The following is a 22,381-nucleotide window of genomic DNA, read 5'->3' on the forward strand; positions in this document are numbered from 1 at the left end:
CCCATCACCAGGCTAACCCATTCCCCCCCTCTCCTCTAGAACCCTCAGTTTGTTTTTCAGAGTCCATAGTCTCTCATGGTTCACTTCTCCCTCCAATTTCCCCCCCTTCATTCTTCCCCTCCTGCTATCTTCTTTTTTTTTTTTTTTAACATATAATGTATTATTTGTTTCAGAGGTACAGGTCTGTGATTCAATAGTCTTATACAATTCACAGCGCTCACCATAGCACATACCCTCCCCAGTGTCTATCACCCAGTCACCCCATCCCTCCCACCTCCCACCACTCCAGCAACCCTCAGTTTGTTTCCTCAAACAAATTAAGAATTAATTAAGAATTTTTTAATTCTTTTTTAATTCTTTAATTTCTTAATTAAGAATTAAGAATTCCTCCTATCAGTGAGGTCATATGATACATGTCTTTCTCTGACTGACTTATTTTGCTCAGCATAATACCCTCCAGTTCCATCTACGTCATTGCAAATGGCAAGATTCCATTCCTTTTGATGGCTGCATAATATTCCATTGTATATATATACCACATCTTCTTTATCCATTCATCTGTCGATGGACATCTTGGCTCTTTTCACAGTTTGGCTATTGTGGGAATGTCCCTTCCTTTTGCCCTTCCCTTTCTTTCCTACTCTTCTTTCCAATTTGACTCTCTGCTTGGTCTCTCCTCACTCCAAATCCAGAAGCATGGATGAGAGATTATTCCTGTTTGTAGCTGGTTATAGGTAGGGTGACCATATGTCCCATTTTGCCTAGGACAATTCTGAGTGGGCTTGTCCTGGAGTAATTATTAGTAACACACCTCTTTTATGCTCAGAAATGTTCCAGTTCAAACAATCATACAGTCATACTACTTACAGAAAGTCCTGATTTTGTTTTTGCATCTCAGATCTTCAGAGTACATAAAAATATCTAAATAGTACCTATAACACTTTTGTTAAAAAGAGACCCAACGGGGAACAACAAAGGTCTAAAGAAATTTTAATTAGAAAGAAATATATAGGGGTGTCTGCCTTTGGTTCAGGTCATGATCACAGGGTTCCTGGATCGAGCCCCATGTAGGGCCCCCTGCTTAGCAAGGAGTCTGATTCTCCTTCTCCTTCTGCCTCTCCCCTGGCTCATTCTCTCCCTCTCTCTCAAATAAATAAATAAAATCTTTAAAAAAAAAAGGAAAGAAATATATAAGTGGCTCAATTTAGTTGGAACCACTCAGATCGAAAATGTGCTTATTACTGATAGGCCATTAAGTCCTTTAACACTGAAGTTCTTGCAAAAAGGGGGCAGGGGATGTGGGAGAAATCAGTCTTTACCAGTATCCCTAGCAGAAAGTATGAAAATACGACCTTTTTTGGCAGCAATCCTAATAACTTTCAGTAGGGAGCTTGTTAAGTAAATTATGGCAGGATCCACACATTTAAACTGTATTAGAAATCAACAAAATGAGAAATAAAAACCCAATAAAATGAGATAAACAATATGGATAGGTTTTCAAAAAAATTTTAAGTGCAAATAAGTTATAAAACATTGTGTAATAGGAGTCTATTTTTAAAAATAAAGCTATATTTGCATAGAAAAAAACCTTGACAGAATAGGGAATACACTATTAACAGCAGTTAACTCCTGGAGGCAGGAGTCCCAGGGCCTGAAGCAATAACAAAAATGTATTTCTAAAATATGACTTAGCTTCAAAATTAGTCTATCCTTGCCTTAGGTAAAAAAAAAATCATGCATACTGGGGATTAGAAAAGTATGAGGAGGAAATGAAGAATTATTAATCCTAACTAAAAGACACAATGTCTTACATGTTGGAAACTAACCATAGCATCATAAAAATGGGATGGAGGGTGGGGTGCCTAGGTGGCTCAGTCAATTCAGCATCCACTCTTGATTTTGGCTCAGGTCATGATCTCCTGGGTCATGAGATCTAGCCCTGCACTGGGCTCTGCACTCAGCAGGGAGTCTTCTTGAGATCCTCTCTCTCTGCCCGCCACCCCAACGGCATGTACACATACTCTCTAAAATAAATAAATAAGTCTTTTTAAAAAAATGGGATGGAGGGAGCAGAAGAGTTATCTATGGAATTGGTGTCAAAACCACGCTATCTCAAAGATACGGGTAGTCCCAAACAGTCACAGAAAATACAGAGAATTTAAAATGGCAGAAACATGAGATGCTGATTATGGTTACTTAGGTTGAAGCCTACCCACAAATTCTCAGTCCTTGGAGAATAGTACTTTGAAAGATGTAATCTGTAAGTTATTTTCAAGGATTGAAAATAATAATTGAAAAGGAAAGAATTTATTCCATTATTGAATAAATACATTTCCAATACTGGATTATTCATCCCAGTAATCTAACTCACACATTCACAGGAAAGACTGTCATAAAAAAAATTAAAGTCTTCCAAAAATTTCTGTATAAAAAAATCTAAGTAACCATTTTCTTCCATAAGTAACTTGAAAAAATGGATTACTTTGATGTGAGAAACTAAAATAGAAAAAGAGAACAAAAATGACTTCAGCATGGCTAATTAAGACTCCAGTTAAATAGTTACCAGTGCCCACAGTCAAAAAATTGTCGTAGTAATTCAATAGGAGGTTGAGCTCCATATTTCTCCAATGCAGGCATATTCATGTCATCTATAAAAATTACACACTTCTTTCCCATAGGTGGTCCAAAAACTCCTTTGCGTCTTTTGTCCAATCTAGCCATAATAATATTCTAAAATATAAAGAAGAATAGTAGTATTTAAAGCCATACTTAACACCAGGGGGGGAAAAGAATTTACAGTCTAATTATATAAGGAAATAAAGCCAGGAAGCACTGTGTGTGTGTTTATATTTATTCATTTTTAGGGTGATATCAAACCTTATGTTCAATATCAAAGAGCATTTATTGAAATCCTTCTATGTGCTCAGAATTGTTATATATACATATTTATATATTTATATTGCACATAAACACAAAATATTTTCCTTGTTGGATACCCCAACATATCTATTAACTCTAACTTATTCAATATCTAAAAGCACTAATCTAAATTTATAAGATTTTGAAATAAAAGGAATTCTATAGGCTTAAAACAACAGAAATGAGCCCCATAGGACAGGTGAGAATGGACATAAATTTAGGCATGGATGATTATAATAGTGACTAGAAAAGGTCTCATGCAGAACTTTCAACTTGGCACAAAGAAGGGAATGCACAACTGCATGGTTCCTGTCACGTAAGGTCTTATAATAGTCCATGGCTTGAATGATCATGGACAGAACTTCAGTAAGCAGCAAATGCCCTTAAGGACCACCTAGAAGAGTCTAGAAAGAACAACTGAAAGTTCTCTCTCTCTCTCTCCCCCCAGTCTCTTCTATCAATTGTGGTTTCTTCTTGGGCTTAATAAAAAAAAAGGATGACAAAACTCAATAATTCAGAATTAATGCAAAAATGTTCCCTTGAATGTGATTACAACATTACCATGCTCTTGGAAATTATCAGTTAATTGCGGTGTCTTTTATCCTTTGTTTTTAAATAGGTATGTTTAAAATAATTTATAACCCAGGAATTTAATTAATAAAAATGGGAACATAAATTTTTTTAAATGCTCTCTTGAACTTTCGTCCTTACAACTTTTAAAAAACTTACTTATCCCAAAAACAAAAGTTCTGAAGTTTCATTTAAATTTATAGAAGACTTACACAGCTGCTCATTTAATATACAATTTTAAACATTAATCAAATAAGGCAAAAAAAAGTTAATTATGGACCCATGTTTCTGGCTTTAAACTAACCTGAACCTGGTTGGCACTGGTCCGTGCAGAGAAATTAACATAAAAAGGGAAATACTGGTCCTTTTCCAAGTGATTCATTAGTTTATCCTTCACATACACTGATTTTCCTGTACCCGTCGGACCCACGAAAAGCAGTGGCCTTTATGAAACAATGAACATATCATTAAAAAAGAGAAAAAGTCAGAATACCATTTCTACTACAGAAGGCTGGAATTCGTTGAAAACTTAAGTAATGAAATCACCTTCATCTAAAAATTCACATTTTAATCTACCACTGTTATTTCATGTAAGACTGGTAAAAGTGATGATTGGCACACACTTTTGCTTCCTGTTACTGAGACTTTAATAGTAACAAACTATTATTTGGACAGATGTAACATTGCTATACTCCAAAAACACTCATAAACAAGTAATAAGATGCTTTGCTTTTCGGCAAAGAAAGCTAAAGTTTTTCTCCTCAGAAAAGTGACATATTTGTACTTTTTAGTTGGAGGTACAGTGTGTAAGAGACTAATAAGATGATGACATTAAGACTGGTTTAGGCTGTTTCCTAGTTATTAAAAAACTAGGTGACAGTGAAGTCTAAAGCTAATAGTTATATTATACCTGTTAATAGCATTTTAAAATCTAAAATAGCATTTTAGAATAGCCTTTAGAATCAGTTACTAACTGAAAACATTTGTCCAAAAGCAAACTCTAAGGAATTCTCTATTCAGTGGGGCCTCAAGACAGGGTTTCTCATTCTTGAGTGATCATTATTAATTTAAAATGGAAAAAAAAAATCCTGTGAGTTTATGTTCACAGAACTCTGGGGAATCCCACGTGAGAAATACTGTTTAGAATGAAAAATTAAATACTGACCCTTTGATGGATAACTTGGCACCACCCAATACACAAAGACAAACACAAGGACTGGCGCTAAACCTGAGCACAGTGTTCTAAGAGGTCATCTAAGGGACCCAAATTATGCTAATATTAATTTAAAAAATTATCATTGAAGCATAAACATAAAATTAAAGTTCTTTTAGAACTACAGTGGCCCCTGAAAGTACACCTACATGTTTCAGTCTGAGTAACACTTGCCTTATGGAAAGCTATTTATTAAAAAAAGTTTTTAATAAAATACTGTGCTGAACTTGGGGCCCATGGACAAATGGAAGAAATTTTTAGACAGTGTCCAGAGAATCTGTGAACTTGGATGACAAAAAGGTTATATATTGACTTTTACTATCCTTAACTAAAACGGACCAATTGTATCAATTGTACCTGTGTCTTTGTCACTAATAGAAATCACAGATATTATTCTAAATATTACAATGGTTACAGATGTCTCAAAATTATCACTTATGCCTATTACTTCTTTGAAATTATGATAGGCATCAGACCCACTGCTAGACTGTATTATTTAATGTGTCAGTAAAGCAGCACACGTATTACTACCATAGCTCTAATGTGTTTAATATTTTAATGTGTTTCAATATGTCCTTTCCTTTGTAACTCTGTATTTGATGTATTCATTTAAAAGCATTATTCTAAAACAATTTTAAAAATTGTTTAAAAAGCATTATTCTGGCAAGTGGTTCATGGAACAGAAGGGCTCTTATACTAGGAATTTCCCAGAATTGGCAAGTCCCTTCCTTGCCTTTTTCAATATTAGCCTCGAAATGCAAAAATGTAACAAATAAGCAGTGAGTAATGTATGGAAGCGTTGAATCACTATACCGTACACCTGAAACTAATATAACACTGTATATTAACTACACTGGATTTAAAATTTTTTTAAATGTAACAATAGGGATACAATAATATTCTCATGGGCTATTTTTCCTTTAATTTTTTTTAATAAACAAGATAAAATTGTTGGAAAATTCACTAAGAAACTGGTTCTTTTTTTAAGATTTTTTATTTATTATTTATTTGAGCGAGAGAGCTCAAGCTAGGGGGAGTAGCAGAGGGAGAGGGAGAAGCAGACTCCCTGATGCGGGGCTCAATCCCAGGACCCTGGGATCATGACCTGAGCCGAAGGCAGACACTTAACTGACTGAACCACCCAGGTGCCCCAAGAAACAGGTTCTTCATCAAAAACAAACCAACCATGACATTCATGCATATAATGTAAGTCTGTCTAGTTTAAATAGTATTAATGATAAATTATGCCTAACGTTTTTAAAAGAAAAACAAGAACATTATTAGAAAAGTTGGTGTGAATATGCCTATAGTACATGTTAGGCTTTTAAGTTTCATGTCCTCTTCTTTGATGTGCTCTTCTGGTCTAAGTCTGAGATTTCCATGTTCATCTTAAGTTATGAAAAACTGACATAGGACAGACTTGAAAAATGCTAAATGGGAGAATGCGGATCATAGTCGATACTCAGGAGCATACTAAACTTTTGAGGTGTAGACTGCATACCTGTTTACCAATAACACTGCAACTGACCTTTAGTCTGCTGTTACTAATACAATAAACATAAGGTAGTTTATGAGGCAACGAAGTATAGCAGCTAATTTTTGGTGTAGGCAATAGAAAACCTGGATTCTAGGTTTGCCACTAGTAACAGAGGCCACTGCTGGCATGTCAGTTAGTCCCTCAGGGTCTGTTATCTGAAAATGGATGACCTCCAAGTTTACTTCAAAAGTCCTATGATCTGGGACACCTGGGTGGCTCAGTGGGTTAAATATATGACTCTTGATTTCAACTCAGGTCATGATCTCAGGTTTGTGAGATCGAGCCCTGCATCAGGCTCCATGCTGCCTTCTTGGGATTCTCTCTCTCCCTCTGACTCTTTCTCCCACTCTCTCCCTCTCTTAAAAAAAAGAAAATCCTACGATCCTATTAGAATGGTCCCATTATATTTAAAATGCATGTTCATAACAGAGTTTCTTACTTTGCAAAGGTAATACTCAAATCCATTAGAAATGTATATCTAATTGTGTCCATTGTAGGGACTATAATATCTTGAATCCTGACACGTTTTTCTCCCAAATTAGTACTTTTAATTAATTCATTCCAATGGAGCCAGCGACCTCGGTTTTTCAACTACAAGAGAACATAAGTTTTAAAATACAACCATGCACTTGGTATCTGAAAGGCCCTTTAACATACTGATATCATATTTGCTTTTAAAAACCTTAGTTTATCATCATAATAAAACCTTCTTAGAGGGTAAGTCATCTAAAATAATGTATATAACATTTTCTAGTCATGAAGTAAATTAATAAGCACCCATGAATCCACCACCCAATTTAAGAAACACACATTTTTCTTTGGATTGATTATCCCTCTGCTTCAGTGCTATGAATACCATCAAAAATTTTTCCTATTTCCTGGCAAATTGTACACATATATGGCATGTGTCTGGATGGTGGTAATTTTGCAAGTTTGGGTGAATGTTTCTTTAGTAATTCATATTCTTAATTTTTTTAAGTTTAAGCTTTCGTTTCTATCAAAGTTATATATGCACATATTTTAGAGTCAAAACTTTTAAAGAGGTTGGGAAAACAGTTTCCCACTCTTGTTTTCTCTTCTCCAGCAGCCACTCTATCTTTACCTCTTTAAGCTGGACATTTTGGGATTCATCTCCAACTCAAAGAATATGCTTGTGTTATCATCTCTTGATTTTTTGGTTTTAGAGATTATTTTATTGACTTCCCACTGTGACTAATGAGGATTAAACTCTCTCTCTGGTCATATTCTTAAAATTCTGTATTAGCCTGGTGTAGGGAAAGATTTCTACTCTGGTAGCCAGGACAGCTGGATTCGGGTCTTGGTTCTGCTAGCCACTTGCCTTTCTAGGCTTGCCTCTTTATCTGTAAATCATGAGATTTAGGGAAAGTTGTACTTAAGGCTCTCTGCAGATCTTATGTCTCTGTGAAATCAAATTTGCGTGAATCCAATGATTATTCAGATGCTTGCTGTTTAAAAGAATCTTTTTGTGAATTTTTTAAAGTGGATAAAATAGATTTAATTTAAATCTGAAACTATAAAATAGTCCTAAAGAAAGTTTATCTACACTATCCACAAGTCAAAGGAGGAGAAACTAAAGAGACGGGACAAAAACGCCAACCACAGGGATTAAAACAACATCAGGATGGGAACCCAGTTCTGCCTGCTGATCCAATACTTGATGTTTTAGAACTTATCATAATTAGTATTTTATATCATACCTCATACATGTAGTCATAGACCAGACCTTTTTCATCAAACTGGCATTCCCATTTACCCACAGATTCAGGCACTGGGTTGTTTTCATCTCTTCCCAGTATGATTGACCGTAGGAAAGTATCAAAAATGATCCGACCATCTGTATCACAACTTCCTCCAATGGACCAAATCAAAGAAAATATAAAGCTAGCCTATTGGTTTAAAAAAAATTAATTTAAACTAATTATTTAAGAGCAATTTTTTAACAAATTAACTAAAATTTAACATATTAAGGAGGCCTGGTCAACATATTTGGAAAAGGCCAGGTCTACAGATAAAGTGGAATAGAGCACAGCTAAGTCACAGAGAACATTATTTCTCTGGCACTATCTATCTAAATTTAAAATGCCCATAGCAGGGCGCCTAAATGGTGCAGTTGGTTAAGCATCTGACTCTTGATCTCAGCTCAGGTCTTGATCTCAGGTTTGTGAGTTCAAGCCCCATATTGGGCTCCATGCTGGGTGTGGAGTCTACTTAAAAAAAAAAAAAAAAAAAAGAATAACATGCCCATATCAAATGATCTAGGAATTCCTCTTTTAGGAGTTTGTCCTTAAATATATTAGCACCTGTAAAATGATGTATGCACAAGAATATTTGCTGCAGCACTGTTTCTGCAGCCAAAAATAAGAAGCAACTTTTTTCAATAAGGGTCTGTTTAATGAGATTATGTTATGTATACTGGAATACATGCAGCTGTTTAAAAAAGTAACTCAATAAGTATACAGATCTTGAACAATCTCCAAGATACAATGTGAGAAAAGATGCAAATCAGTATGTATAATATGCTAAAGTGTAAAAATGTATTCATATAAAAGAGAGTATGGATCAAATACCTCTAACAGGCTACCTAAGGCACTGGTAACAGTGGTTTCCTTGCAGGTGGCTAGGGCATTGGTATGGATAGAAAACCTACTTTTGCCTTTTGAATTTTACTCTAGGTACATGCTTATCCAGTTTAAAAAATCTACCAAATTTTATATATATATATATATATATATATATCCAGAGGAAGGAGTGGATATATATATATATATAATATAATCAAATATGTTTTTCTTTTTTTTTTTTAAGTAATCTATATACCCAATGTGGGGCGTGAATTCATGACCCTGAGACCAAGAGTCACATGCTCTACTGACTGAGCCAGCCTGGAGCCCCTCAAATATACTTTAAGAGAAAATTTTTAACCAGGTATCAATTTATATTAATCTTTAAAAGTAATTCTGAACCATTTAAAAAATTGAGGGAGTTAGGCTTACCAATAGAATGAAACTTTATAGAGATAGATAGATAGAGATAGAGATGATAGAGATATAACATGAAGGTCATACATACAGGTCTATATCTCTCTCTCTACAGATACAGATATAAAATGAAGGTTATATAGGTGAACTATTCCTAAAATGCTCTCATTTTATAAACAGGTAACACTGATAGGTATGGAACAATATTAAAAACTAGTTCTGTGAAAGGGAGTTCCAAACTTTGGGAGAAAAAGGAATATAAATAAATTAAGCTTCACACATGTCTGTTCAGTTTCTTCTAATAACGGTGAAAAGGGAGCAGGAAAGGAGGTGAAGATCAGCAGGGAATGTGAGGTGTCTGAGGTAGAGGACTTTCTGTGGTGACAACGTGAAGGGGAGGCACTAGGAGGGAACCCCAATCATCACAGAGTAGAAGAGAAGGTAGACTCAGTAGAGAAGATAAAGATATTTCTGAATAAGGTCGCAGATGGGAAAGAAGCACAGACCAGGGAAGAGAACCAAATACCTCTTTCCTCTGGCTCCCTTAGAGTCCTGTTCTCTGGTCTTCTCTGACCCCTAGACATTAGCTACCTAGACCACAGACATCCCCCCAGCGATGTACCCTATGAACCCTGATGGCAACGCTCCACCCAACTGGTTGGATGCCTGTTTCTGGTCTCCCACAGCCAGCTTTTAGCAGCCTACATTATGACTTAACCTTAAGACAAAATTAATTCACCTAAAGTTGCTACTGGATTAATATTAAGTCACCTTATTGTTTATCAAATTATGATCTTTCATAAATAATAAGACAGTTTAGGAGGCCAGGTCACCTTTACTGGGCCAGGAAGGCAAGGGTTTGGCTCTGGCAACCACGCTGCGATGTGGTTCGAGATCCTGCCCGGGATCGGTGTCATGGCCGTGTGCTTGGTCATCCCCGGCATAGCCGGTGCACATCCACAGGTTCAGTAACAGGGGCAAGGAAAAAAGGGTTGCCTATTATCCATATCAGTGGAGTTTGATGCAAAGAGATAGGCGGGGTCTCTGGAGTTAATCGTTACTATGTGTCAAAGAGTTTGGAGAATATCGATTAAGGAAGCATTTTCCTGATTGATGAAAAATAACTCAGTCTTACTCATCTACCCCTTCTAGAAGGTTATGCAGTGTATTAATGTAGTGCATGATAAAAACAACAAAAAAGTAAAAAAAAAAAAAAAAAGACAGTTTGGGTTCATTTGGGCATATTTTACTTTCTTTAAAATGTTTTTTTAAGTCAGAATACCAGGTCAGGGTGACTTCAATGCCTTCAGCTATTCCTTTGGTGCTCACCAAAAAACAGCTCTGGATCTTATGTCTCCCTCAATACAATTATCAATTCCAGAGGCACATTTTATTCTGTAAATGAAAAATTACATTAAGTATAAAACCTACCATAATCCAAACACGAATATGCTTGCTTGTAGGATCATTTTCCAGCACATTACAGAGTAGTACCTCAAAGAGGCGTGTGAGCGATACAACCACATTGCTATCGCTTGTAGGAATCAGTTCCTGCAAAGTGAAAAGAGTAAGATACTTTACTTTCATCTTCTTTGGAGAATAAAAAAAGCCAAATGTTTCATTTTTAAAACTCTTCCACCAGTCATAATGGCTAGTATCAAAAGATAAAAAATGACTAGTATGGGTGAGGATGTGGAGAAAAGGGAACCCTTGTGCACTGTTGGTGGGAATACAAACTGGTGCAACCACTCTGGAAAACAGCATGGAGGCTGTTGAAAAATTTAAAAATAGAAGTCCCATGTGATCCAGTAATTCCACCCCTGGGTATTTACCCAGAGAAAATGAAAACACCAATTCAAAAAGATATAAGCACACCTGTATATTGCAGCATTATTCACAATAGGCAAGATATGCAAGCAATCCAAGTGTCCATCGATAGATGAATGAAGAAGTGTGATATATATACAATGGAATGTTACTCATCCATAAAAAAAGAAAGATCTTGCCATTCTCAATAACTTGGATGGACCTACAGGGTATTGTACTAAGTGAAATAAGTCAGACAGAAAATGAAGTTAATGGAATGAATTTGTATTTTGGAACCATCATTCTGGTAGAAGGATGTAGACTGGACCAGAACAGCTCTATTATATTGATTCAGGTAGGAAATTACAAACGTCAGAACTGAGGCTACTATAAGAGGAAGGAGTGGATGGTCAGAGGAACCTGGATGGAGAGGAGAGGAGAGGACAGATAAAAGTTAGCAAGGAGGGAAAAGTCAATAGATCCTGAGGACTAACTAGATGTGAAAAATATGGGAATAAACTATGAGAAGAAAATCCATCACTCATCAGAAAGGTGGAGCCTATTTTCTATTATTTGCAACATATAGTATTAGAGTTTTAAAATTAAAAAATTGAAAAATGACTTTATATTTTCTCTATGAAGACATTGTATAAAATTTTCACAAAGTGGAATTCATTTTTTCTTAGGTGCAGAATATTTTTCCTATCTCTAAAATAATATTTTAGGATGAAAAAAATCTACTGAATACCACTTTTCCCTTCCCAATATCAATATATTTATTTATATGTAAGTCACGTGTGTGTGTGTGTGTGTATGTGTGTGTGAAGCAGGTTGGCTGGTAGTCCCCAAAAAGAGAGGCCCATGTCATATCCCAGGAACTTATGAATGTGATCCTATTTGGGAAAGGGGTCTTGGAAGATGTAGCTAAGGATCTCAAGATGAGGAGATCATTCTGGAATATCTGACCCTAAATCCTTTTAAGAGTCACTGAAGAGACAGAGTTAGAGGCCCCGTGAGCTCGAAGGAAGAGACTGGAGTTAAGCAGCCAGAAGGCAAGGAATGTCTGGAAGCCAAAGCTGGGAGAGGTAAGGAAAGATTCTCCCTTAGAGCTTCCAGAGGAAGCTTGGCCCTGCCAACATCTTGATTTCAGACTTCTAGCCTCAGGACTGTGGCAGAATAAATTTCTGTTGCTTTAAACCACCAAGTTTGTGGTAATTTGTTATGACAGCCCTAAGACACTAATATAATATATAAAGTTTTCTCATAAAATACTAAATATACATGTAAATTTTAAAAGCCACATATTTAAAATACTTTTAAGATATGGAAAATGATTAGGAATTTTAAAATTTAGTCACCATGGTTTTATCCAAAGAGTTTAACAGGCATACATTTTACCTCTGGGTTTATTCAGGTATAACTTAAGCAATATAAAACCAAAGGTGGATATTACTATAATGGTGGTGGGAAAATCACTTTTAATTCTGCTATAAAAGTTAAAAGATAGGGCGCCTGGGTGGCTCAGTTGGTTAAGCGGCTGCCTTCGGCTCAGGTCATGATCCTGGAGTCCCTGGATCGAGTCCCGCATCGGGCTCCCTGCTCGGCGGGGAGTCTGCTTCTCCCTCTGACCCTCTCCCTTCTCATGTGCTCTCTCTCATTCTCTCTCTCTCAAATAAATAAATAAAATCTTTAAAAAAAAAAAAAGTTAAAAGATAAAAGTATTTAAACAACTGTAAATTGTGTTAATGGACACATAATACAAATCAGTGTTATTGTGACATCAATAGCATATAAGGTAGATGGGAAAGAGGTAAAAGTGGAGAGTTCTTGTATACAAAGTTATTAGCTTAAAATAGACTGTTATAACTCTAAGATATTTTATGTAAGCCCCTTAGTGCCACTAAAAAAATACCTATAGAAATCACACAAAAGAACGAATCAAGGGCGCCTGGGTGGCTCAGTTGGTTAAGCGACTGCCTTCGGCTCAGGTCATGATCCTGGAGTCCCGGGATCGAGTCCCGCATCGGGCTCCCTGCTCGGCAGGGAGTCTGCTTCTCCCTCTCCCACTCCCCGTTTGTGTTCCCTCTCTCGCTGTGTCTTTCTCTGTCAGATAAATAAATAAAATCTTAAAAAAAAAAAAAAAAAAAGAACGAATCAAAACCTACCAATACAAAACAAAAAACAAACAAAAAAACCCCACAATGAAACACAAAGGAAGACATCAAGAGAGAAAAGAAGGACAAAAAAACATAAGACAAACAGAAAACAGTTAACAAAATTGCAATAGTAAATCCTTCCCTATCAAAATTACTCTAAATGTAAACATGTCGTGGATCACCACATCAAAAATTAATGATGTACTGTATGGTGACTAACATAACATAATAAAATTAAAAAAAAAATGTTAAATTCCCCAATAAAAAGAGTAGCTGAATGGATAAAAATCCAAGATCCAATTGTGTACTGTCTAGAAGAAACACATAGGCTGAAAGTGAAGGGATAGAAAAAGATATTCCATGCAAATGGTAACCAAAAGAAATCAGAAGTGGCTATATCTGTATTGGATAAAGTAGACTTTAAGTAAAAACTGTCTTTAGAGACAAAGAAGGTCATAACAATGACAGAATGGTCAATTCAACAGGAAGATACAACAATTGTAAATATATATGCACTCAACATCAAAGCACCTAGGTATATAAAATAAATATCGACAAATCTGAAAGGAGAAATTGCCAGCAATAATTCAATAATAGTAGTGGACTTTGATATCCCACTTTCAATAAGCAATAGAATATCCAAACAGAAACTCAGAAAAGAAACAATAGATTTGAGCAACACTATAGATCAAATGGGCCTAACAGATATATGTAGAACTTTTCACCCAACAGTAGAAGGAAACACATTCTTTCTCAAGTTCACATGGAACAATCCCCGGGACAGACCACATGTTAGGTCACAAAACAAGTCAACAAATTTAAGATTAAATTATACAAAGTATCTTTTCTGACCACAATGGAATAGAACTAAAAGTCAGTAAAAATAAGAAAATGGGAAAATTCACAAATATTTGTATAAAAAACATGGTCTTGAGCAACCAATGGGTCCAAGAGGAAATTAAAAAGGAAATCAAAAAATATCTTGAGACAAATGAAAATGGAAACACAACATACGAAAACTCATGAGATGCATCAAAAGCAGTACTAAGAGGGAAGTTTATAGTGATAAATGTTTACATTAAAAAAGAAGAAATCTCAAATAAACAACCTAACTTAAACCTTAAAGAACAACAAAAGAACAAACTAAACCAATAGTTAGCAGACTGAAATAAGAGCAAAATAGAAATAAAAAAGTAAAGAATAGAAAAACAATAAAAAAAATCAAACTAAGAGTTGGTTTTTCAAAAAGATAAACAAAATCAATAAACCCTTAGCTAGACTAAGAAAAAAAAAGAAAGATTCAAATGAGTGAAATCAGAAATGAAAGAGAAAACATTACAATGGATGCCTGAGAAATAAAAAGTATCGTCAAGGGATAATTATGAACAATTACATGCAAACAAATTGGATAACTTGGAAGAAATGGATAAATTCCTAGAAACATACAACCTACCAAAACTGAATCAAGAAGAAATAGAAAGTCTGAACAGATCAATAACAAAGAGATTGAAGTAGTAATCAAAAACTTCCCAGAGAAAAGTCCAGATGACTTCAGAGCTGAATTCTACTAAACATTCAAAGAATTAATACCAATCCTTCTTAAACTCTTCCAAAAAACAGAAGTGGAGGAAATACTTCTAAGTTCATTTTTTGAGGCTAGAATCACCCTGATACCAAAGCCAGTCTCTTCACAAGAAAGATAAGCCAATATCTCTGAGGAATATAGATACAAAAATCCTCAATAAAATACTAGCAAACTGAATTCAATACACCAAAAAGATTACATACCATAACCAAGCGGGATTTATCCCTGGGATACAAGGGATATGCAAATTAATCAATGTGATACACACATTAACAGAATGAAAGACAAAAATCACATGATCGTCTCAATAAATTCAGAAAAAGTATTTGACAAAGTTCAACCACCATTTGTGATAAAAACTCTCAACAAGGGATGCCTGGGTGGCTTAGATGATTTAAGTGTCTGCCTTCGGCTTAGGTCATGTCGGGTCTTGCATTGGGCTCCTTGCTCAGTGGGGAGCCTGCTTCTCCCTCTGCCTGCCATTCCCCCTGCTTGTGCGCTCTCTCTCTGACAAATAAATAAAATCTTTTTAAGAAACTCAACAAAGTAGATATAAAGGGAAATTTCTGCAATAAAATAGAGGACATTTATGAAAAGCTCACAGCTAAAATCATAATCCATGGGGTAAAACTGAAAGCTCTTCCTCTGAGATTTGGTATGAGGCAAGGATGCACACTCTCACCACTTCTTTTCAACAAGAAGTACTAACTAGAGCAATCAGACAAGAAATAAAAGGCATCCAAATCAGAAAAGAAGTAAAATGATTTCTATTTGCAGGTGACATGATCCTATATGTAGAAAACCCTAAAGACTCCATGCAAAAACAAACAAAAAAAACCTTTTAGAACAAACAAACTCAGTAAAGTTACAGGATACAAAACCAAAATACAAAAATTAATTGCATTTGTTTACACCAACAATGATCTATCTGAAGAGGGAATCAAGAAAACAATCCCATTTATGATAGCATCAAAAAGAATAAAATACTTAGGAATAAATTTAACCAGGAACATGAAAGATCTGTACATTGAAAACTATAAAACATTAATGAAAGAAATTGAAGAATACACAAATAAATGGAAAAACATCCTGTGCTCATGGATTGGAAAAATTAACATTGTTAAAATGCCCATAGTACCTAAAGTGATCTACAGATTCAGTGCAATCCCTATCAAAATTCCAATGGCAATTTTTGCAAAAAAAAGAAAAAAAATTCTAAAATTTGTGTGGAACCACAAAAGACTCTGAATAGCCAAAATAATCTTAAAAACAGAGTTGAAAGTATCACATGTCCTGGTTTCAAATTATATTACAAAACTCCAGTAATCAAAACAGTATGTTACTGGGGTAAAAACAGACATATAAGCCAATGAAACAATCAAAAATCCAAAATAAACCCAAGCATATACAGTCAACTGATCTTCAACAAGGGCAACAAGAATACACAGTGGGTGGCAGTGGTGGGGGGGCACACCTGAGTGACTGAGTCACTTGAGTGTCCAACTCTTGGTTTTGGCTCAGGTCATGGATCTCATAGGTCATGAGATCAAGCCCTGTGATGGGCTCCATGCTCAGCAAGGAGTCTGCTTCAGATTCTCTCTCCCTCTCCCCCTGCTCCTCCCCCCCTTCACATACACATTCTCTCTCTCTAAAGTAAATAAATAAACCTTAAAAAAAAAATAAAAGAATACAAAATGGGAAAAGGATAGTCTCTTCAATAAACAGTATTGGGAAAATTGGAGAGCCACATGTAAAAGAATGAAACTGGACCTTTATCTTACACCATACACCAAAATCAACTCAAAATGGGTTCAAGACTTAAATGTAAAATCTGAAACCATAAAAATCCCAGAAGAAAACATGGGGGAAATACTCCTTGACATTGACCTTGGCAATGATTTTTTGGATAGGACAAAAACTCGGGCAACAAAAGCAAAAATAAAGTGGGACTACATCAAACTAAAAGTTCCTGCACAGCAAGGGAAATGATCAACAAAATGAAAGGGCAACTTATAAATTGAGGGAAAATATTTGCAAACCATATATCTCACAAGGGGTTAATATCCAAAATATATAAGGAACTCATAAAATTTAATAGCAGAAAAACAAACAATCCAATTTAAAAATGGGCAAAGGACCTGCACAGACACTTTTTCTAAAGAAGACATACAAATGGCTAACAGGTGTGTAAGAAGGCATTCAACATCACTAATCATCAGGGAAATGCAAATCTAAACCAAATATCACATCACACTTGTTAGGATGATTATAAAGATGAAAGGTGACAAGTCTTGGTGAGGATGTAGAGAAAAGAGAACCTTGTGCACTCTTGGTTGGAATGTAAACTGGTACAGCCACTGTGGAAAACAGTATGGAAGATCCTCCAAAAACTAGTAATAGAACTGCTATGTGATCCAGCAATCCCTGTTCAGGACATGAAATCAGTACCTCAAAGATATATCTGCACTCCCATGTTCATTGCAGCATTATTCCCAATAGCCAAGATATGGACACAAACTGTTTGTTGATGGACAAATGGATAAAGAAATTGTCCTATAAATACCTATAATGGAATATTATTCAGACTTAAAAATAAAAGAGAGATCCTGCTATTTGTAACAACATGAATGAACTTTAAGACATTATGATAAGTGAAAAAAGACACAGAAAGGAACAAATTGTATGATATCACTTATATGCAGAATCTGAAAGTTGAATGCATAGAACCAGAGTAAAATGGTAGTCACCAGGTGTGGGGATGTGGGGATAATGGGGAGACATTGGGCAAAGGGCACAAAGTTGCACTTATATTTAAAATTATAAAATACTAAACATTTTAAAATGAAACCCAGAGAGACAAAACACACACCTGAGTACAAATATAACTAGGGGAATCTCAATAAGATCAGTAGATAGTATCAATGCCAATATCCTTGTTGTGGTACAATATAGCCTTGCAAAATGTTACCGTTCGGAGAAATTGGGTGAATTGTGCATGGGATCTATTATTTGCAACTGCAGGTGAATTACTGATTGTCACAATAAACATCCCATTTTAAAAAGTGGATACCAATGTCTAAGGGGAAACTGATTTTAGTTATTTTTCCTACTATTGTGACTTTAGACTTAGGTCAAGTTGAATGGAAACTAAAGAAACTTGAACAGGTTAGAGAATTACAGTGTTACCTTGCAATTTTTCTTACGAAGCTTTAAGGTGGGTTTTATTAACCAGCCAAAAAGTCCTTTCAGAAGAGCCTGATGATCTGGTTCCTGCAGAGGTCCTTTCAGGGAATTCAACCACGAGGACACAAGTGGTTCCCATCCTAACTGCGAGGGTTCCAAATAAATCATGCCACAGCGGCTTACGGTGGCCGGCTAGAGAAAAAAGACATTTTCTTTTTCCAGTGTTGCTCTTATGCCAGTGGCCGTTATCAACTACCTTGAATGACCTCTATGGCCTTTCACGATCTAGCTCCTGTCTTCCTCTACAGCCTCACATACATTAGACGAAATGTCTGCAGTTATAGTTCCCCAGTCCTGTCGTGGCTTCAGGTCTTCACATATCATCTTGTTGTGATTTGGAATGCCCAGCCCCAACTATCTCCCTAGAGAAGTGTTAACCTTCAAAACCGTATCAAACACTCAGACATTTTCCACGGTCCTCCTCTACCCATTCCCCTCTTGCATGCTCACCCCCTCCATATTCTTAAAGTACTTACATGTAGCAGTATAGTGGGATTATTTATTAGCATGCTTCTTATCCTCCCTAAATACACTGTGTCTTATTCATCTTAGTATTCCTGGTGCCTAACTGGTCTTATGACATGTAATAAAAAAATACTTATTGACCAAGTGAACACACAAACTACTGTTATATTAAAATATGAACTTACCGAGGCCTGGGAAAGGTCCATTGCTTCAAAGATGAGGCTCATTTGAGGGGACATTTGAATGATTTCTCCACTCATAAGGCAAAGCTAAGGGCAATTATTTTTCAAATGTTTATTTTTTAAAAACTCAAACTTCTCAGATAAAAATTTATTCTACATATAAGATAATGTATATCCTGTGATATACTAAATATTAAAACAGAAGCCAGAAAACTGTAATTCTAGGTCTAGCTCTGTCAATTACTTACTAGGTAAGCAAATACATAACATCTCTGAGTCTATGAACAGGGATATAATTTCTCCTCCATAGAGTTAGGCAGGAGGAGAAATACATGACATACTGCAAAAATTCGAGACAAATCTCCATTCTTACTATTAATAAAATTACATGAAATACTCCTGACTTTGGGTGCCTGAGTGGCTCAGTTGCTGGGCATCTGCCTTCGGCTCAGGTCATGATCCCAGGGTCCTGGGATCGAGCCCCGCATTGGGCTCCCTGCTCTGTGGGAAGCCTGCTTCTCCCTCTCCCACTCCCCCTGCTTGTGTTCCCGTTCTCGCTGTGTCCCTCTCTGTCAAATAAATAAATAAAATCTTTAAAAAAAAAAAGAAAAAGAAATACTCCTAACTTTATAAAGTTGTCAGATCTCCTTATTAATAAAAAAGAGAAAAATTGAAAATGGAGAATAGTATGAATACTCTTGTACCCATCTCCTAGATTTAACCGATGTTAACATTTTACCACATTTGCTTTGTTTTTTAAAACAGTATTTTGAAGAGCATTATGCATACCATGGCATTTCATATCCAAATATGTCAATATTTATCTCTTAAAAGTAAGGTGTTTTCTTTATGACCACAATAACATTATCACAGGTAACAAAATTACCAATAACTCCTTAATATCATGTAAAACTCAGCCAGTACTCAAATTTCCACAGTTGTATTAGAAATGTCTTTTCAACTGACTCTTTAAACCAAAATTCAATCAAGGACCATGCATTGCATTTGCTATGCTCCCTTGATCGCTTTCAATCTAAAACATTCCCCTTCAATCAAATATGTAAAAAACTGAATTTATCAACTGCTTCCTTTTTGCCAAATTCCTTTCTTGTCCATTATTATTAAAGCCATCCTATCTTCTCAATCTCCTTGGCTTCTACCTTTGGAATTATCATTAACTTTCAGTAATTTTAACAATTAATATTATTGATATTCCAAGTTAATTTCATTACTAAATCTTTTTTTAAATTCTTCCTCTTCATTTATTTTTCAGTGTTTCTTCTCTACAACCATCACTGTAGTCCCAATTTTGCCCCTGTCTAGTTATATGTCAACAAGGCAGCATTTAACGTTCCTGGACCTGTTTTTTATCTGTAAAATAAATGAATGGTCTAGAGCTGGATTGTCCAATATGTTAGCCAGCAGTCATATGTGGCTATTTATATTTAATTTTAACTAATTAAATCTAATTAACTAATTAAGTAATTTAATCTTAAGTAATTAAAATTAAATAAAATTGAAAGTTCTTCAATTGCACTAAGCCCCATTTTTTTTTTTTAAGATTTTATTTATTTATTTGACAGAGAGAGACACAGTGAGAGAGGGAACACAAGTAGGGGGAGTGGGAGAGGGAGAAGCAGGCTTCCCGCAGAGCAGGGAACCCGATGCGGGGCTCGATCCCAGGACTCCAGGATCATGACCTGAGCCGAAGGCAGACGCTTAACGATTGAGCCACCCAGGCGCCCCAGTCCCATTTTTTAAAAGATTTTATTTTTTATTTTTTATTTTTTTAAAGATTTTATTTATTTATTTGACAGAGAGAGAGAGAGACAGCGAGAGAGGGAACACAAGGAGGGGGAGTGGGAAAGGGAGAAGCAGGCCTCCCACTGAGCAGGGAGCCCGATGCGGGGCTCGATCCCAGGACCCTGGGATCATGACCTGAGCCAAGGCAGAGGCTTAACGACTGAGCCACCCAGGCGCCCGTAAAAGATTTTATTGTTAAGTAATCTCTACACCCAGTGTGGGGCTTGAACTTATAACCCTGAGGTCAAGAGTCACATGCTCTACTGACTGAGCCAGCCAGGCAACCCTGTACTAAGCCATGTTTTCAAATGCTCAGTAGCCAGCCAATGTGACTAGTAGCCACCTTCTTAGACAATGCAAATATTTCCATCATTGCAGAAAGTTCTATTGGACAGTACTGTCCTAGAATACTTTTTATTTTCTACCAGATTATTTCAGCAAACATTCTCCTATTTGCTTCAAATTTGGGAGGTGGAGTCAGTTTTCTCCTCACTCCCCCATGGGGTTTCCCAAATCCTCTACTCCACTCTCTCTACCCTCTGCTTCTTTGACAATCATGGTTGCTGCTATCACTCACCAGCACCCAAGCATTCCCATCATTAGCTAAAGCCTTTGATACTTGGCTCAATTTCTTTCTCTCTGCTATAACTCTGGCCTGATCCAGGGTTCATGAGGAAGAGCATCTCAACATGGCAGCCCCTCAGATCCTTGACTACCCTGTCTTCACTTACTTTTCTACTGCATTCCAGTCACCCACTTTATATACCTTGGGACCTCTCTCCTGGAACACTACACAATTCTGAAGTACCAAATTCAAGCATGCCCGGCTCTGCCTGCAGCATCCTATACATGCAGTGCTCTCACCCACTGACTCCTACTATACTTGCTCTTCATTTGCATATCCCTGCTGTTTTCACTTCCCTCATTATTAAACAGCTTCTGTTCTATGGTCTAGCACTTCTAGCACTCTCATGCCAATATCTTTAAAAGTCTTTGTGTACTTCTAGTCTGGCACCATCATCTACACTCATATCCAAGCTGCTTAGACCGTTAGGGAAAATCTCCCAAAGGCAGACCTTGGCACTACTCCTAATCCTCAGATATGCTTCTATGCTTTCCTAGGCAGCTCTCTTTCCCATTTTCCATAATAGGTCATTTAAATCTTCCCCTTTTCTCCTCCAATGTGCAAAGAACCAGGGTCTACCACTTCACACAATCAATCAATCAAACATAAAAAAGGGATTTGCCTTCAAATTTCCACTATCAAATCCCTACCTTCACCTATATCTAAACCTATCCTTTCCTGCTTCCCTCTTATCCAATACGAGACAATCCTCCCACCTGGCTCTGAATCAGATCCTTATTAACCCCTCTCTTACGAATCAATATTACTTCTTAGCTCAATCAATATAACTGAAAGAAAGAACATGAATAAATGATCAACCTATGACAATGTACTGGCATATTTGTTTGAATGCTAATTAATTTGCTTATTTAGTAGTGTAATTATTTCATGTAAGTATGAAAATAAATTATGATATATTCATATAGTAGAATACTAATGCCGACATAAAAAGAATAAAAAAAGGGCGCCTGGGTGGCTCAGTCGGTTAAGCGACTGCCTTCGGCTCAGGTCATGATCCTGGAGTCCCGGGATCGAGTCCCGCATTGGGCTCCCTGCTCGGCGGGGAGCCTGCTTCTCCCTCTGACCCTCCCCCCTCTCATGAGCTCTCTCTCTCTCTCATTCTGTCTCAAATAAATAAATAAAATCTTTAAAAAAAAATTATGATATATTCATATAGTAGAATACTAATGCAGACATAAAAAGAATAAATAAAGGGCGCCTGGGTGGCTCAGTTGGTTAAGCGACTGCCTTCGGCTCAGGTCATGATCCTGGAGTCCC

General features: G+C 36.3%; 1 protein-coding gene and 1 pseudogene across 1 annotated transcript in view; one reads left to right on the plus strand and one right to left on the minus strand.

The window, feature by feature from the left end:
* The window catches only part of DNAH12 (dynein axonemal heavy chain 12), a 151,531-nt gene that overhangs the window by 84,222 nt on the left and 44,928 nt on the right, over positions 1-22,381 (minus strand). Inside the window, exons 15-21 of the mRNA XM_081805771.1 lie at positions 18,679-18,762; positions 17,972-18,160; positions 10,670-10,789; positions 7,958-8,146; positions 6,679-6,830; positions 3,794-3,932; positions 2,564-2,730 (exon numbers count right to left, since the gene is read on the minus strand). Coding sequence (XP_081661897.1) covers positions 2,564-2,730; positions 3,794-3,932; positions 6,679-6,830; positions 7,958-8,146; positions 10,670-10,789; positions 17,972-18,160; positions 18,679-18,762 — 1,040 coding nt within the window. The remainder of the gene's footprint in view (positions 1-2,563; positions 2,731-3,793; positions 3,933-6,678; positions 6,831-7,957; positions 8,147-10,669; positions 10,790-17,971; positions 18,161-18,678; positions 18,763-22,381) is intronic.
* On the plus strand, positions 9,461-10,421 carry LOC145721493 (NADH dehydrogenase [ubiquinone] 1 alpha subcomplex subunit 1 pseudogene; annotated as a pseudogene).

The sequence above is a fragment of the Leptonychotes weddellii genome, chromosome 1 (assembly GCF_054177405.1).
Source record: "Leptonychotes weddellii isolate Sample4059 chromosome 1, ASM5417740v2, whole genome shotgun sequence".
NCBI classification, from domain to species: Eukaryota; Metazoa; Chordata; class Mammalia; order Carnivora; family Phocidae; genus Leptonychotes; species Leptonychotes weddellii.